General features: G+C 36.3%; 1 protein-coding gene across 3 annotated transcripts in view; it reads left to right on the forward strand.

The window, feature by feature from the left end:
* mad1l1 (mitotic arrest deficient 1 like 1) overlaps nucleotides 1-17,461 on the forward strand; it is a 70,219-nt gene that overhangs the window by 27,228 nt on the left and 25,530 nt on the right. For 2 of the 3 annotated variants that reach the window (XM_059552118.1, XM_059552119.1), the window contains exons 16-17: nucleotides 5,485-5,689; nucleotides 10,163-10,353. In XM_059552118.1, the coding sequence (XP_059408101.1) occupies nucleotides 5,485-5,689; nucleotides 10,163-10,353 (396 nt within the window). Of the gene's footprint in view, nucleotides 1-5,484; nucleotides 5,690-10,162; nucleotides 10,354-10,957; nucleotides 11,123-17,461 lie in introns of those variants that run through there. The other variant, XM_059552120.1, reaches the window with a different exon arrangement.

Consider the following 17,461-nt stretch of genomic DNA (forward strand, 5'->3'; position numbering starts at 1 on the left):
GGAAACTAAGACTATAAGTCCCAGTGTTTAAATATTTATGTTGTTTAGGTATGTGGTTGTTTATTGGTTATATCTAAAATCTTTACTTGAATATACAATATTGAATATTGTAACTATTCCTTGAAATTATACTGATGTTTTTTGGTAATCTAGAAAATACTCAATCACATTTGATTTATTAATAATAGAAATACAAATCAAAACATGAGATTCATTATTTGTATTGTTCTAAGTCTGAAAATTTGCCAAAACAGCTAAAAATGTGTACTATGCGAACCAAAGACATCAAATTAAAACTAATATTATATTACAGTTTAGGTTTTCTCAGGGTAGTTTAGTTTATGAAATTCAGTTTCTATATTGGCAAATACCTGAAAATTCTTGCACTTTTGTCGCTTTTGTCACCTTATTCTTCAACTCTGAAGTAATCTGTGTTCTGTTGATGTACGAGACTTCCCGTTCATTAGCCGCTGAAATAACGAGAAGTTTAACAACGTGTCGTGCAGTAAACTGTGAAACTGTTTGCATCTCAAACCAGTGTGTTCAGTGTGTTTAATGTAATACATTAAAATAATATGCTAAGACACACAAATTTGCAATACAAGCAACAAAACTAGCTGTTTTGTACAGCTAAAAATAGTTGGACGCACATGAGACTGGAAACCAGACCCATAAAAATTATAAATAGCCTTCAGGAAGAATAAGGTGGATAGGGTAAAAGTTTAGGTTTAGTCTATTATTGGCAAAAATATAAGATTTATATTCAGTGACGTATTGGAAAAATGTAAGGCCACGTCACTTTTCTGTCATTTTTGTGCTGCTGCTATATTTATCAGTGGCCTCCCATTCATTTATCCTTTCTTTTCACTTCCTGACTCAATGATGCGATCAGTGGGCTGAAATGCAATCAGACATGCTCCATTAGACCTCAACCTTAGTGCCAGCCCAAAACAAACTGAAAAGTCTGGAATTCAAGAGCTGCGTCACTCATTCGTCCTGCTTTCTCAATCACTACGTCTTCTTAATATGCTTAGACTTTGGCTCTAACATTTATAGACCTCTTCTCTATCCATTATCTATGACGCTTCAAGTGTCACAGAAAAAATAAGCGACTTCACAGACAGTTAATAATGCCACCCACTCAACACTTGTCAGTTTGAAGAGAGTTTATTTTTGGCCCAAGGACTAACCTTTACTGTTTTTCATGTCTTTTTCTTGTTGTTGTTGATGATTCATTCATGATTCAAGCTGTATTAGATTTATCTTAAAGGTTAGAGGGATGTACGCATGGACTTGACAGATGTGTCACAATACCAACATTTCAGTAGTTGACACCAGTAGTATTGAAATTTTGCAATCTTTGATGCAGCGTTTTAGTTATATGTTAATATAAATATTAACAGATTAAAGCAATGTAAAGAGTCTCTATTATTATTGCGATTAGTTTTTTTTTTTTTTGTAGTGGAGTACAGATTATTTTGGCATGTTTAAGTTTGTTTTTGTTACACAATAACTTGGGGAAGAAGGGTAACACTTTAAAAATGTTTGTATTTCTAGTTGTTTCTGTTCTTTCATCGCCTTCTGTTCTGCAGTTATGTCATCTCCTCCTTACCCCTCAGTCTGTCTTCCTCTTCTCTGCCTCTCTGTCTTCAGCTCAGGGTGGTGTAATTTGCTCAGTAATGAGATGTTCAGATCGAAGCATTATTATTTGATAGGGCCCTAATTCACCAATTTACACCCAAGTGAAGAATTTTGCCAAAAGATAAAGCCTTTTGTTTCAGACAGGGATGAACTATCACTACTTTTATTTATCTTTACTTTTGTTTGGAGGGTAATTCGGATAAATGTATTTTTCTGGGTGCGAGTCTTGATTGGACTTGATTTTTAACATCTCATGTATATATATTAGGGGTGTAACGGTACACAAAAATGACGGTTCGGTACGTACCTCGGTTTTAAAGTCACGGTTCGGTTCATTTTCGGTACAGTAAGGGAAAGAAATGCAAACATTAAACTGAAGGTTGTTTATTACTATAAACTTTTTTAAACAATTTGTTTACACTTTTTTTAAAACACTTTTTAATAAAATATAATAATTATATATATATATATATATATATATATATATATATATATATATAATAAAAAAAGAATACGAAATAAAATACTGCTGCAAAGTTCTCCACTAAATAAAATACTCTTGTCTCAAACCAATATCACACACGTGCACCGTACCAAAAGCCCTGTACCGAAACGGTCCAGTAAGAATACACGTACCGTTACACCCCTTTTATATATATATATATATATATATACACACATACATACAGGTCCTTCTCAAAAAATTTGCATATTGTGATAAAGTTCATTATTTTCCATAATGTAATGATAAAAATTAAACTTTAATATATTTTAGATTCATTGCACACCAACTGAAATATTTCAGGTCTTTTATTGTTTTAATCCTGATGATTTTGGCATATAGCTCATGAAAACCCAAAATTCCTATCTCAAAAAAGTAGCATATTTCATCCGACCAATAAAAGAAAAGTGTTTTTAATAACAAAAAAAGTCAACCTTCAAATAATTATGTTCAGTTATGCACTCAATACTTGGTCGGGAATCCTTTTGCAGAAATGATTGCTTCAATACGGCAATCAGCCTGTGGCACTGCTGAGGTGTTATGGAGGCCCAGGATGCTTCGATAGCGGCCTTAAGCTCATCCAGAGTGTTGGGTCTTGCGTCTCTCAACTTTCTCTTCACAATATCCCACAGATTCTCTATGGGGTTCAGGTCAGGAGAGTTGGCAGGCCAATTGAGCACAGTAGTACCATGGTCAGTAAACCATTTACCAGTGGTTTTGGCACTGTGAGCAGGTGCCAGGTTGTGCTGAAAAATGAAATCTTCATCTCCATAAAGCTTTTCAGCAGATGAAAGCATGAAGTGCTCCAAAATCTCCTGATAGCTAGCTGCATTGACCCTGCCCTTGATAAAACACAGTGGACAAACACCAGCAGCTGACATGGCACCCTAGACCATGCAACATCAACTGGCGGCCCACGGGCCAAATCCGGTCCGCCAAAGATTTTTATCCGGCCCCCAGAATAATAGTGAATTCAGGAATAGCCTTGTAAGAGGAAAAAGTTTAGGGCTGGTCCGAATACCACTATTTGAAGCTTATAAAACGCACACACAGGTCTGTTAAATTAAGCAATACTTCTAAGGTAGTCTAATATTTTTCTGACTAACAAATTGGCACAGTAAGGGTTGATTTAAATAAAGAAAAACGAAATTTAAATAAAGAAAAAACGAAATTTAAATAAAGAAAAACAAAATTTAAATAAAGAAAAACGAAATTAAGTTAAATTAAAAACTAGATTAATTTAGATTGATAATAACGGGTAAAAATGCTAATACATTTTGTTTCTATTACTCTATTTTCCACAATGTCAAAGCAACAAAACACAAGCTCAGACATGCACTTCGGTCCATACAAACTCCACTGTTCTGCGCTCTAGCCAGAGAACACTCCAGTTGCTGGAACAGCGTCGGTTCTATTTCTAGCATGCACGCGTTTTCCGCGTGGCTCGAGCCTCGAGCGCACCTGAGACGCGTGTCTCAGTGTGCAAACTCCAACCTGTTAAATATGGGAGCCAAAATAAAAACGGACACGCCACGCAGCTGAGACGCTCACGCAGCCAGTGTTTCGCCGGCCTTATTCAAGGGGGAATGAGAACGGGGGGGATTCGCGGGGGATCCCAGGTGTGCAAAAAAAAAAAAAAACAGGATTATTCGAATGTCAAATTTTCACATCGAATACCAACCCACCGAACGAATATTCGAATGTTCGGGTCCGTTCCATATTTATTTATTTTTTAAATCTAACGAAAAAAAAAAGCAAATGTGGCACACAGGTACAGCATTTCTAACAGCAGGCACTATATATATGTATGTATCAGTCCATTCTTCATTAAAACTACGCTTCTCTGAATCAACTTTTCGCTTAAGGCTCTTTGAGAGTGCCATTTTTCATTCAAATATATTCAGAAGGCCTTTCTTCTAGTGTTCTCCACAAACTACGACCTGCATGTGACAGTGATGGACAGCTTGACAGCCTCACAAATATGAAGCCTAAAATATTGCTATCGAATTTTATTTTATATTATGAGTATCTGGCCCTTACAGTGTCTGCAGAGAAAAATTCTGGCCCTTTGACAAATATAGTTGATGACCCCTGCCCTAGACCATCACTGACTGTGGGTACTTGACACTGGACTTCAGGCATTTTGGCATTTCCTTCTCCCCAGTCTTCCTCCAGACTCTGGCACCTTGATTTCCGAATGACATGCAAAATTTGTCCAAAAGTCCAGTGCAACTTCTCTGTAGCCCAGGTCAGGCGCTTCTGCCGCTGTTTCTGGTTCAAAAGTGGCTTGACCTGGGGAATGCGGCACCTGTAGCCCATTTCCTGCACACGCCTGTGCACGGTGGCTCTGGATGTTTCTACTCCAGACTCAGTCCACTGCTTCCGCAGGTCCCCCAAGGTCTGGAATCGGTCCTTCTCCACAATCTTCCTCAGGGTCCGGTCACCTCTTCTCGTTGTGCAGTGTTTTTTGCCACACATTTTCCTTCCCACAGACTTCCCACTGAGGTGCCTTGATACAGCACTCTGGGAACAGCCTATTCGTTCAGAAATTTCTTTCTGTGTCTTACCCTCTTGCTTGAGGGTGTCAATGATGGCCTTCTGGTCAGCAGTCTTACCCATGATTGCGGTCTTTAGTAATGAACCAGGCTGGGAGTTTTTAAAAGCCTCAGGAATCTTTTGCAGGTGTTTAGAGTTAATTAGTTGATTCAGATGATTAGGTTAATAGCTCGTTTAGAGAACCTTTTCATGATATGCTAATTTTTTGAGATAGGTATTTTGGGTTTTCATGAGCTGTATGCCAAAATCATCAGTATTAAAACAATAAAAGACCTGAAATATTTCAGTTGGTGTGCATTGAATCTAAAATATATGAAAGTTTAATTTTTATCATTACATTATGGAAAATAATGAACTTTATCACAATATGCAAATTTTTGGAGAAGGACCTTTGTATATATATATATAGTCTCTCACCTTAACATATTATTTAGTTTAGGTGAGAGACATATTAATAGTGTTTTTTATTTTGTAAATTAAATTTTCACTGTCATTGTTTTGAGAGTATGTTTTTTGTTTGTTTGTTTGATTGAAAAATTTGGATGCTTCTGAAAGCAAAATACAATTTTAAATCACTTATTTTCAGATTGGATGTCTTAAAATGATTATAGAGAACAACAAAGTCTGGTTGAATTCAATCAAAAGTTACAAAAATACAGTTTTAATAAAATGTTTTCTTAATCTCTTAATGCATTTTTGTCCAAAAGGTCTACTGAGTGTTTTGTCTTTTTGGAGCTGATAAAACCTTTAATTGTTTTTCTGACTCTCTTAACTTTTTATTTTAGGGAGACTATGACCCTGTGAAGACAAAAGTGATCCACCTGCAAATGAACCCCACCAGCATTGCAAAGCAGCAGCGTGCTGAAGATGTGGAACAGCTGAGGTTGGAGTGTCAGCTCTTGAGGGACCGAATCCGAAAAATTGAGGCAGGTGGTGGGGTGACAACAGACGACACTACCCTCATCATCCCACCTTCTCAAGAAATACTGGGTAAATACCTTTTTACACAAAGCAGAAGTTTTAACAGTAGGGTAAAGAACCAGCCAATACATGGCATTTTTGATATTTAATGTCCAGTTCATATAAACAGCCCTGGCTCGGGTTTCTGATAAATCATCATCATGTTTCATCCTCGGAAGAAGAATGAAATTCATGCAAGTTTGGAACAACATATGGGTTAGTAAATTATTTAAAAAAAAAATCATTTTTGGGTGAACTATCCCTTTAAAGAATATTAGAACATGTTGGGTCCAACAGCACAAGAAGTGTGTATTTTGTAACATTGTTTATAGTAAACTGATAAAAGTTCACATTGAGTTAATTACTCACCCTCATGTAATTTCAAACCCATTAGACCTTTGCTCATTGCAACGCAAATTAAGACCACGTTCAAGACCCAGAAAGGTAGTAAGGACATTGTTAAAATGGTGGTTTGACCATCATTTTATGATGCTACAAGAATACTTTTTGTGCTCAAAGAAAATAAAAATAATGACTTTATTCAACAATTCTTCTCTTCTGTGTCAGTCTCCACCGCCATTCACGACAGTACCAAGATGCATGCATGAGCATTCCTCTGCTCCAAAACAAGCATGCGTCTTGGTAATCTTGTGAATGGCATGAGGTTGAGTAACTAATGACAGAATTGTCATGTTTGGGTTAACTATGCCTTTAAAAGCTAATTAAAATAGTTTAAATAAAGGACTATTCCAGTCAAGAGTTAATCATTTAAATGTAGGAATACGTCCATTTGGATTGGGATATAGTACACCAACAACCAAATGTTTATGCCTAGATACAGTTCAAATCTGAGTTTATATTTGAGTCCTCATCTGAATTAAATACATTTTAGAGGAATTTATCATTTTGATGTTAATGTGACTTAACCAGTTGACAATATTGATGGCAAACTGGATTACCACCGGTGGAGTTGGATATGACAACACATGGATTGCAGAAAAAGATTCTTGTGCTTATAGTTATTTAGACACACCTTCTCATTCAAAGAGTTTTCTTTATTTTCATGACTATGAAAATTGTAGATTCACACTGAAGGCATCAAAACTATGAATTAACACATGTGGAATTATATATGGAATTATATACATAACAAAAAAGTGTGAAAAAACTGAAAATGTCATATTCTAGGTTCTTCAAAGTAGCCACCTTTTGCTTTGATTACTGCTTTGCACACTCTTGGCATTCTCTTGATGAGCTTTAAGAGGTAGTCACCTGAAATAGTCTTCCAACAGTCTTGAAGGAGTTCCCCGAGAGATGCTTAGCACTTGTTGTCCCTTTTGCCTTCTGTCTGCGGTCCAGCTCACCCCTAAACCATCTCGATTGGGTTCAGGTCTGGTGACTGTGGAGGCCAGGTCATCTGGCGCAGCACCCCATCACTCTCCTTCTTGGTCAAATAGCCCTTGATGCCTTCAGTGTCACTCTACAATTTTCATAGTCATGAAAATAAAGAAAACTCTTTGAATGAGAAGGTGTGTCCAAACTTTTGGTCTGTACTGTATATATCTATCTATCTATCTATCCAGGGCTAAAAGTTTAATTGGACTGGAGTGGAGTGTGCTGATGATCCATATTTCTTTGGGATTCATTTATTTGTGTCATGCTATCTCTTACTCCCTCCCTCTCCCTCTCTCCCCATTTTTTTGTGGCTATCAGTTTGAATGAGTTCAGAAGGAGGCAAGAGTCTAATAAGGACTCAGACCCATGAGTAAACAAACACCCTGAGGTTTGCTTTTAAATTGGCTGCCGCTGCCACTGTTTTTCTTTATCTTTTTTTTGCTATAAATTGTTCCTCGTTCATTTTATTACCTCATTTCCTCCCATCTCAACTGGTTGATTACAAGCTCATGTGTTTGCAAAAAAAAAGATCCCGGATACAGGCGGCCGAAATGAGCTTTCTCCGCAGGGTGGCTGGGCGATCCCTTAGAGATAGGGTGAGAAGCTCAGTCACCCGGGAGGAGCTCAGAGTAGAGCCGCTGCTCCTCCACATCGAGAGGGGTCAGCTGAGGTGGCTCGGGCATCTGTTCCGGATGCCTCCTGGACGCCTTCCCGGGAAGGTGTTCCGGGCGCGTCCCACTGGGAGGAGACCCCGGGGAAGACCTAGGACACGCTGGAGAGACTATGTCTCCCGGCTGGCCTGGGAACGCCTCGGTGTCCCCCCAGAAGAGCTGGAGGAAGTGTCTAGGGAGATGGAAGTCTGGGGTTCTCTGCTTAGACTGCTGCCCCGGATAAGCGGAAGAAGATGGATGGATGGATGGGTGTTTGCAAAAATCTAGTTTTTTTTTTTTTTTTTTTTTTGTGGCTTAGTTGTCTTTACTAATGCTAAGAACAAGTTCTTAAAAGTGCATAAACAGCTTTTTGGGTTTGTATGCAAACACAGCACATCAAACTATTTGTATTTTCTATTTTTTATTTGCTTGTAATTTATTTATTGATGCATTTTTTAAAAAAAGATTAGAAATGATTCAAGTAACGGAAACTGGAAAAGAAAAGAGTGTTTAATGTGTGCTCATTATGGAGAAGATTGTGTATCCATATTTTCTACTAATTTCAGGGAACAGGATTGGTTATGCCACCTCTAATATTTTAAACATAAGATATACAGTGACCCCGAAAAGTATTTGGACGCTTAAGCCACATAAAAAATGTATGTATGTCTTTGCATTGCACAGCAAAATATCAGACCAGTGGCATTTATAAAAATAATAATAATATATATATGTATATATGACAATAGAATAATAAAATATGCTGTGTAGAACAAATACAAAATGTATTTGTGGTTTTCACTTTGTGGTTTTCAAATGTTAATAAAACTTCCTGTTATAAATATCCCTATCCAGATGAAAGTAGATATCTTAATTATTCCCCAGGGTTAGATTAAGAAAAAAAAAATTGCTCCATCATTTTTACCAAAGTTATATGAGGAAAAACACTGTTCAATTCGAATGAGATTAAAATCATAAAGTAAGTCTATGAAGCAAAAATTAACCTGACCTCCTCAAGGAAAATCTCTTGACAGGGCATCATCTCAACACAGTTCATGCAGCTTCAGTAAAGTTCCTGACATGGTAATTGTACAGATGTAGATGAGGGCCACATACAGCACTTTTTAATTGCAGCTCATCTTAAAAGTGTTTGTGTTGAGAGTTGTTTAGTGTACAATTTCTATCCTACTCTCTATATGGAAAACAAACAAGTGATACCCATTTTAAAAAGCTTCTAGTGGAGGCATAAAAGGGAGACATTAACATGATATATAATTAAAAGTGATCCTGATGGATGGTTAAAGGAAAAGGACAACTCTACAAAAGGCTGTCTCTTCTCACCACATCAGTGCATTGAGTTATATGATAAATTAAACTTTTGCAGTTTAACTGCACTGTTCTAGTGTGCAATTACAGTAGACAGTAGTAGAACGCTTATCTCTCTTTCCTGCAGAACTTTTATTGTTTGTAATAAAAATTTCATGAAGCCTCATGAGGGAATTAAAACTGCTGTTGAGGTCTCTGTACAGAAACCTTATATTGAAACTATTAGACACTTTTGGCTTTTTGCCTAATTTAAATGCTTTTTTGTTTATTGGACCGTAATTTGATTTGAAGATCCAGCTATTAAAGTTATTATTTTGGTAGATTGAAAGTGTGTTTTAATGAAGTTTATGTACTGCTAAAATGGTAATAATCTTTGGATGTATGAAACTAAAAATTGGATCAAGAAGTGTTCAAATGACTTTTACAGAACAAAAAAAATTATTTGCCATAAGATTTAGTTTAGAAAGGTTTGATGTTTTTGCTTTTTGTCCTTTTTATATTTTGTCTAAACCAAAATTATTGTCTGGTTGTATTGCTCAAAAATGAAACCGTTTATCATTTACTCACTTACATGTCATTAAAAAATTTTATGGCTTCCCTGAATAACTGCAATAAAAAAAAATGTCATGCATTTACTGAAGACCAGCATTTTGGTTGTTGAGAAAAGTAACATTGTCTGATTAATGACCAAATCCTTCTTTTGAGTTGAATTTTTTCAATTATTCAATTGGGCCATTTGAGAAAAAAACACTCTGAATCATTTATTTATTAAGCTAAATAATCCACTTTGAGTTAAGATCACTAGAGAGGAAGATTATAATTTAATAGCGACTTAAATTTTGGTCTATTTCTCACCCAAAGCTGATTTCAAATGGCATGGAGTATAGTGCACAAATGAATAAATGATGATAGAACTCTTTCTTTCAGATGAAGTTGGACTGTAAGGCTTTTCTTTCAGTTAAAGACTCTCAGAATTAGGTATTTGTACGAATAGTCTAAACTAATTATTTTCCGTCACATATTGTAATCACATGTGTTAGATTACATGTTAAATTGCTGCTCTTGTTCAGATCAGATTATTCATATTATTTCATTGTTCTTCTGGTTATGACCAAACATATATGTTCTTCAGACTTGCGGAAACAGATGGAAAGTGCAGAATTGAAGAACCAGCGCTTGAAGGAAGTGTTCCAGAAGAAGATTCAAGAGTTCCGTACTGCTTGTTACGTACTTACCGGGTACCAGATCGACATCACCATGGAGAACCAGTACCGGCTCACTTCTGTGTATGCTGAGCATATGGAGGATTCATTATTGTTTAAGGTAAATTCATATGCAAAAGTGTTTGAAACTACATAACCAATACAGAAATGTGTTTACATGGCTATTTGGACACATTGTCATGACATGCATGGGATAAGTTACAAACTCAAAGAATAGTAGAAAGTACAGAAGGAAACTTGGAAAGTACACACAGTAAACCTAAAACTTGAGTGTATCTTTGTTGTAGTTTTACAGTTAGTTTGAATGCGTTGATTTTGTAGTCACTTGATTATTTTAGGGTTCTGTCTAAGCAGAGCAAATGTTACATATAAAACGTACCAACAGTCAAAAGCTTTTTTTTTTTTTCAATTATAAAACAATGACATTAACATCAATGGGATTTTGAATGACTTTGAAGCACTGCCTTGGCAAAACTATAGGGGTTTTCAGAAAAGAAAGACGCATTGGTTAGAGGAGCCTGAAGCTTCATACCACAGCTGGTGGTTTGTTGTTGGACTCACAATTCTGAAAAGCGTGAAAATCAAAAGAGGGACTTTAAAACCAGAGACCAAACACAGGCGTCTGAAGTACTGCTGTTGTATTTAACCTCATGTGAACCAGCTCAGCAGCTCACCCAGCCTCAGGTGCATCTGTGTCTCCACAGGTCATCACATCCTCTTCAGTCAGTGAATTTTTGAGGTGGGTGAAGATGACTGAGTTCCTACAATATAGGAATTTAGCATTTTTGCTTTTAACAGCAGGAAGTAGAGAAAAAACAATGACCTTTCAATCAAGGAAATTGGCATTTTGTTAACAAGTATGCTAGTATGTTGAGTGTCAGCCCCTGAGATGTGACTTCACTGTAAACTCTCAGTTGATTACGTAAGACTGGAGAGTTTTTATCCAGGCCTATTTTTTTTATATAGATGAGCTGAGTTAAGGTAACACTTTGAACTTGCAGACAGATTGCACAGTATATGAGAGTAAACCAAATGTTTTCATAATGCCTTGAAATACACCCTTGTGTACTTTCTTTACTTCATAGTGCACTTTTGTTTATTGTTGCATATATAAATTGCTTGTTTTGACTGTTTACTGACAATTATTTCTTAAATATTGAAGCAATGTTCAAAATTCTTCACTATATTTTCTTTTTTTACTTTTAAAAGTTAAAAGAATAGTTCACCCAAAAATGAAAATGGCTGAAATGTACTCACTCTAAGGCCATCGAAGATGTACTTTTTTATTTTTTTATTTATTTTTTTTCAGCAGAACCTATTTAGAGACCTTTAGCATTACAGCACTTGCTTACCATTGGATCCTTTACAGTGAATGGGTGCCATTAGAATAAGAGTTCAAACAGCTGATAAAAGCATCACGGCAACCTACAAATAATCCACATGATTCCAGTCCATCAAGTAACATGTGAAGTGAAAAGATGCATGTTTGTAAGAAACTAATCCATTATTATAGCTTTAAGTTCGTGCTTCTGCACAAAATATCCGTTCGTAATCCACAATAACACTCCAATGGAAATTGTGTCCTCTCACACCTAAATCCACCAACATATTCAATTAAAACTGTTTTGGGTTGTTGTCACTTGTAAATGGAGCTTGACCTGTGCAGCTTTTTGCTTAAAAATAATTATTACAGAAGGAATACTGTGATATTTTTATCAGCTGTTCATTCTGACGGCACACATTCACTGCAGAGGATCCATTTGTGAGCAAACATAAAGGTAATGTTTTACAAAAAGGTTGAATTATTTAATTATTTTCTTTTAATTAATCTAGGTTAATGTTAAATCATAAAAATAATATTGTTTGTTCATAATACATGAACTAGTGTTGATTTATATAATGTGAATATTCAGAAATTAACATAAACAAAAACGAATAAGTCCTGTAGTAGTATAGATCATTGTATTCGCTTGGTACTTGTGTTAACTAATGCATGAACTAAAGTGTATAATTAAGTGTATAACTGTAAATTATTGAACCTCATTGTGAATATTTTAGTATATTAAGTTTTACTGTGGTATCAAAACTGTATTGAGAGTCTTCTAATTTTCTTATAGATTAGTTGGTATTAAACTTTAGACCGTTCATTATGTTTTAATACTGTGCAGTGCACAATAATTTAGCTTTTTGCCATACAGTTTGCATATTATTGTGCATCCACTTGATTTAAGATGGTAATCATCCTTCTTATAATGCAATGAGAAGACCATTGTTTTTATTTTGGACATTCTATATGACAAACCAAGTGTTATTAATGCAATTTATTTTGTTGTGAGATGCATATTTAGTGTGAAATCGCATGCTCTTACAGTGGTGTACCTGGAAATGTAATTTATCTATCTTAATTAATGCTCTTTCTTTGTGGGTTGGAGAAATGTTCAGTAATCCCTTATAGATACACACATGCGCACACAGTGCAATAATTGGATTTATGTTTTTGTTATTTGATCGGTACTTTCCTCAGGCTGTTTAATTAGAGCTGCAGTAGTAAAGCTTCAGTGCGTCTACATTCTGCTGTTATTATTGCTGTGTGAGTGTAAGCATTTACTGACGTTTATGTGCATGTAGTTGTGTTGGAGTAATTTAATAATAGACATTATTCATGTGCTAAGGAAATAATTGGCTCTTTTTCATATTCTGTGAATGTAGCCAAAGATGTTTGACTGCTATAGAGAGGACTTCTGATTCTCTCACTGGTGTAGCGTTACAAACTATTAAATATGATTGATTTTTATAATCCAGTGATTTCATCTGTTTGTTTATTCATTGCAGTTAAATATTAGCCCATGTCTAAAATAATATACTGTTTATGCAGGCACTCAGCCCTAGAAAGGACTCTGTTGTATTTAAAACTAATGAACTTAAAGGGTTAGTTCAGCCAAAAATGAAAATTATGTCATTAATAACTCACCCTCATGTCGTTCCAAACCCGTAAGACCTCCGTTCATCTTCGGAACACAGTTTAAGATATTTTAGATTTAGTCCGAGAGCTTTCTGACCCTCCATTGAAAATGTATGTACGACGCTGCTGACATGTTTTCTGGTGCGCCCAATAACAAAGATAACACGTCAGCAGCGTTATACGTCAACAGTCACTGCAGTCACACTCACAACAGACACGGAAGAGAAGACGATGCTGAATAAAGTCATAATTGTTTTTATTTTTAGAGCAAAATGTATTTTCGATGCTTCAACAAATTCCAACTGACCCTCTGATGTCACATGGACTACTTTGATGATGTTTTTATTACCTTTCTGGACATTGACAGTAGACCGTACACACAGTGGGTACGGAAAGTATTCAGACCCCCTTACATTTTTCACTCTTTGTTATATTGCAGCCATTTGCTAAAATCATTTACGTTAATTTTCTTTCCTCATTAATTTACACACAGCACCCCATATTGACAGAAAACACAGAAATGTTGACATTTTTGCAGATTTATATATATTTAAAAAAATGAAATATCACATGGTCCTAAGTATTCAGACTCTTTGCTGTGACACTCATATATTTAACTCAGGTGCTGTCCATTTCTTCTGATCATCCTTGAGATTGTTCTACACCTTCATTTGAGTCCAGCTGTGTTTTATTATACTGATTGGACTTGATTAGGAAAGCCACACACCTGTCTATATAAGACCTTACAGCTCACAGTGCATGTCAGAGCAAATGAGAATCATGAGGTCAAAGGAACTGCCTGAAGAGCTCAGAGACAGAATTGTGGCTAGGCACAGATCTGGCAAAGGTTACAAAAAAATGTCTGCTGCACTTAAAGTTCTTAAGAGCACAGTGGCTTCCATAATCCTTAAATGGAAGACGTTTGGGATGACCAGAATCCTTCCTAAAGCTGGCCGTCCGGCCAAACTGAGCTATCGGGGGAGAAGAGGTAAAGAAGAACCCAAAGATCACTGTGGCTCTGCTCCAGAGAAGCAGTCGGGAGGTGGAAGAAAGTTGTAGAAAGTCGGGGCTTTATGGCAGAGTGGCCCGACGGAAGCCTCTCCTCAGTGCAAGACACATTAAAGCCCCCTTGGAGTTTGCTAAAAAAACACCTGAAGGATTCTCTGGTCTGATGAGACCAAGATAGAATTTTTTGGCCTTAATTCTAAGCGGTATGTGTGAAGAAAACCATATCTAGAGAGACCTGAAAATGGCTGTCCACCCACGTTTACCATCCAACCTGACAGAACTGGAGAGGATCTGCAAGTAGGAATGGAAAAATTGAAAAATTGTTACATTTTTCCCAAAAAGACTCATGGCTGTATTAGATCAAAAGGGTTCTTCTACTAAATACTGAGCAAAGGGTCTAAATACCCCATGTGATATTTTAGTTTTTCTTTTTTAATAAATGTGCAAAAATGTCAACAATTCAGTGTTTTCCGTCAATATGGGGTGCTGTGTGTACATTGAGGAAAAAAAATGAACTTAAATGATTTTAGCAAATGGCTGCAATATAACAAAGAGTGAAAAATGTCTGGGGTTCTGAATACTTTCCGTACCCACTGTACATTTTCATCAGAGGGTCAGAAAGCTCTCGGACTAAATCTAAAATATCTTAAACTGTGTTCCGAAGATGAAAGTCTGCAGTGGAACACAAGTTGTAGTAATTTGTGTGGCAAACACTGTAATGAGCAATTAGTGGGCTTCAATATTAAATATACCATAGTCACAAAATTCACAAAAATGACTGAAATTTGATCACATTAACCGTTATGTGCACTGAGTTTAGAAAATGTTTCATTGTTCTCTTTTTTATTTCCTGAATATAATTACAATTTGTTTGTTTTTTTGTTTGTTTTGTTTCGTTTTTGTTGTTGTTGTTTTTTAAGAATGCACACTTGAAGATAAATGAGGGAAATCCCATTCTCTTTTTTTTGTGTGTTGTTTTTTTCCTCCAGTGTTAGACGAGTGTAATAGAGCAATTCTTTAGTCATGTTATTAATTGATCCCTAAAGAATCAAAGAACTGATTTGAAATTCTTCTCCATTTCTGGTTTAGGAGGAGGAAAGATAATGAGAGACACGGACTTTTTACCCTCTTATTTGTCAAAATATGACTCGTCCTGAAAATTCTCTTGGGAATCGGTCACAGTCATTGAATATCATCCTTGGTTTGAGTTTGTGTAGCTTTCAACTCTTCAAAAATTTGACAATACATTTACATGGGTTCCTAAATGTTAAAAAGCAAAAACATTTGTTCAGTGGTAAATGAGAAATGTAGATATTTGCTGTTTCTCTTAACAAATCTCTTAACTGTCAGCTTTTAACATTAGATCAAGACCACACTTCAGTACATTCGATCTCAATCTTCTCTAATGCCTTTTCAACAGTGTGGTGTCAAATCTGGTTTCTAGTCTGGAACCACTGTGTGTTTTCACTGCAGAAAAGTTGTTCAGGGGTGGAATAATGGCTGGTTTAACAAAACTAAATTGCACCCGTTGTATTTAACAACACTATCTCCTCCCAAAACGGCAGATGTGACAAAACCTACAATAAACGTCAAAAATTAAGTAAATCTGTACTTTGTCCTAAAATTTGTCCTTAAAACTCAAAGAAGAAAACAGCATGTTTATTTGTTGGCAGGATATGTAGAAACATTGTCAGTTATGTCATTGTTTGGCTATGTGAAATTCGATTCAGCATTTGCAGTCATGCTTTAACTGATGGCAATGAATATGCAACTCACTCTCTCTCTCTCTCTATATATATGTGTGTATATATATATATATATATATATATATATATAGCATCTGTTTCTTCGTTTCTATGCCTGGGTGTACTGAGTGTCCCCTTGGGGATGAATAAAGTGTGTACCTTATCGCACTGTCCGTCTAGTTGAAGTAGTAACAGTGCAGTGGTACATTCCATACAGAAAAATGTGCAACATTTAGGCCTGTCACGATAACAAATTTTGCTGGACGATAAATTGTCCAAGAAATTATTGCGATGAACAATAATATTGTCGTTCTAAGACCAGTTTCAACTAATATAATGATAATGGAATAATAACGCAGGTACACCTTTTCAAAGATCAATAAACTTTTATTTTATCTTATGGCAGATTCAGAGCATGAAATTTTATAATTTTTGTTTTGTAAAGAAATTTTACTTTATTCGCGGGGCGGGCTGGGGCAGGCCAAATAATTTCAGAAAAATGGGTTGGAAAAAAATCTGACCCACGCATCTCTAGTGGGCAGCCATTTATGCTGTGGCACCTGGGGAGCAGTTGGGGGTTTGGTGCCTTGCTCAAGGGCACCTCAGTCGTGGTATTGGATGTGGAAAGAGCACTGTACATTCACTCCCCCCACTTACAATTACTGCCAGCCCGAGACTCGAACTTGGAACCTTTGGATTATGAGTCCGTGTATACCACTGTTATACAAACATAACAAAATAACCACGGCATTTTAACAAAAAAAAAACAACAACAAAAAAACAACTTTATTTTGTGGAAACCCCAGTGATCAAAATTAGATAACAGTATGAAATTATATTGCAAACAAAATTTTGTAGAGTTACAGCTGTCAAAAATTCAAGGAATTGTAGAGGCCCTTGCTTTGAATGACTTCAGCACATCTGATGTTGCAGAAAATCAGTACCTGGTACTTTTTTTAGTACCTCCTTGGTTGAGGTTCCTAGTGAACCATATCGTTACGCGACGTGTAAACTCTGCTGATCACTGATTGGCTGAAGAGAATGTTCACTACCTGCATCACTGAACACAATAGAACAACTAGATTTAAATCAGCACAGCCATTGAAAGATCGAACACACCGGTTTTGAACGAGCGCACCTTTTTTTACAACCCAAAAATTGCGGTTTCGTTGTCTGTTGAGGGAGTACAGACGGTCCTCTCGTTAATAGCAGAGGAGTAGATCCAGCAAGAGCTTGATGGGGTGCCATGGAATGAAAAAGTTTTTCACGAGTCACAGCAGTAGAGGCGGCACACCCATAACGACGTAAATAATCCCGCCCACTCTAAAGCAGTACTAAACTGCAGTGGAAACGCGAGCCGAGTCGAGAGATAACTTTTAGGTCTTCTCTAATTTTGATCACAATTTATGAAATTTGCTTAAAAAACTGCCCTTCTACTCATTTTCATTCTCAGTTTTAGTTAATAGCAGGCATCCTGGAATATTTTGTCTTGC

The sequence above is a fragment of the Carassius carassius genome, chromosome 6, assembly GCF_963082965.1.
Source record: "Carassius carassius chromosome 6, fCarCar2.1, whole genome shotgun sequence".
NCBI classification, from domain to species: domain Eukaryota; kingdom Metazoa; phylum Chordata; class Actinopteri; order Cypriniformes; family Cyprinidae; genus Carassius; species Carassius carassius.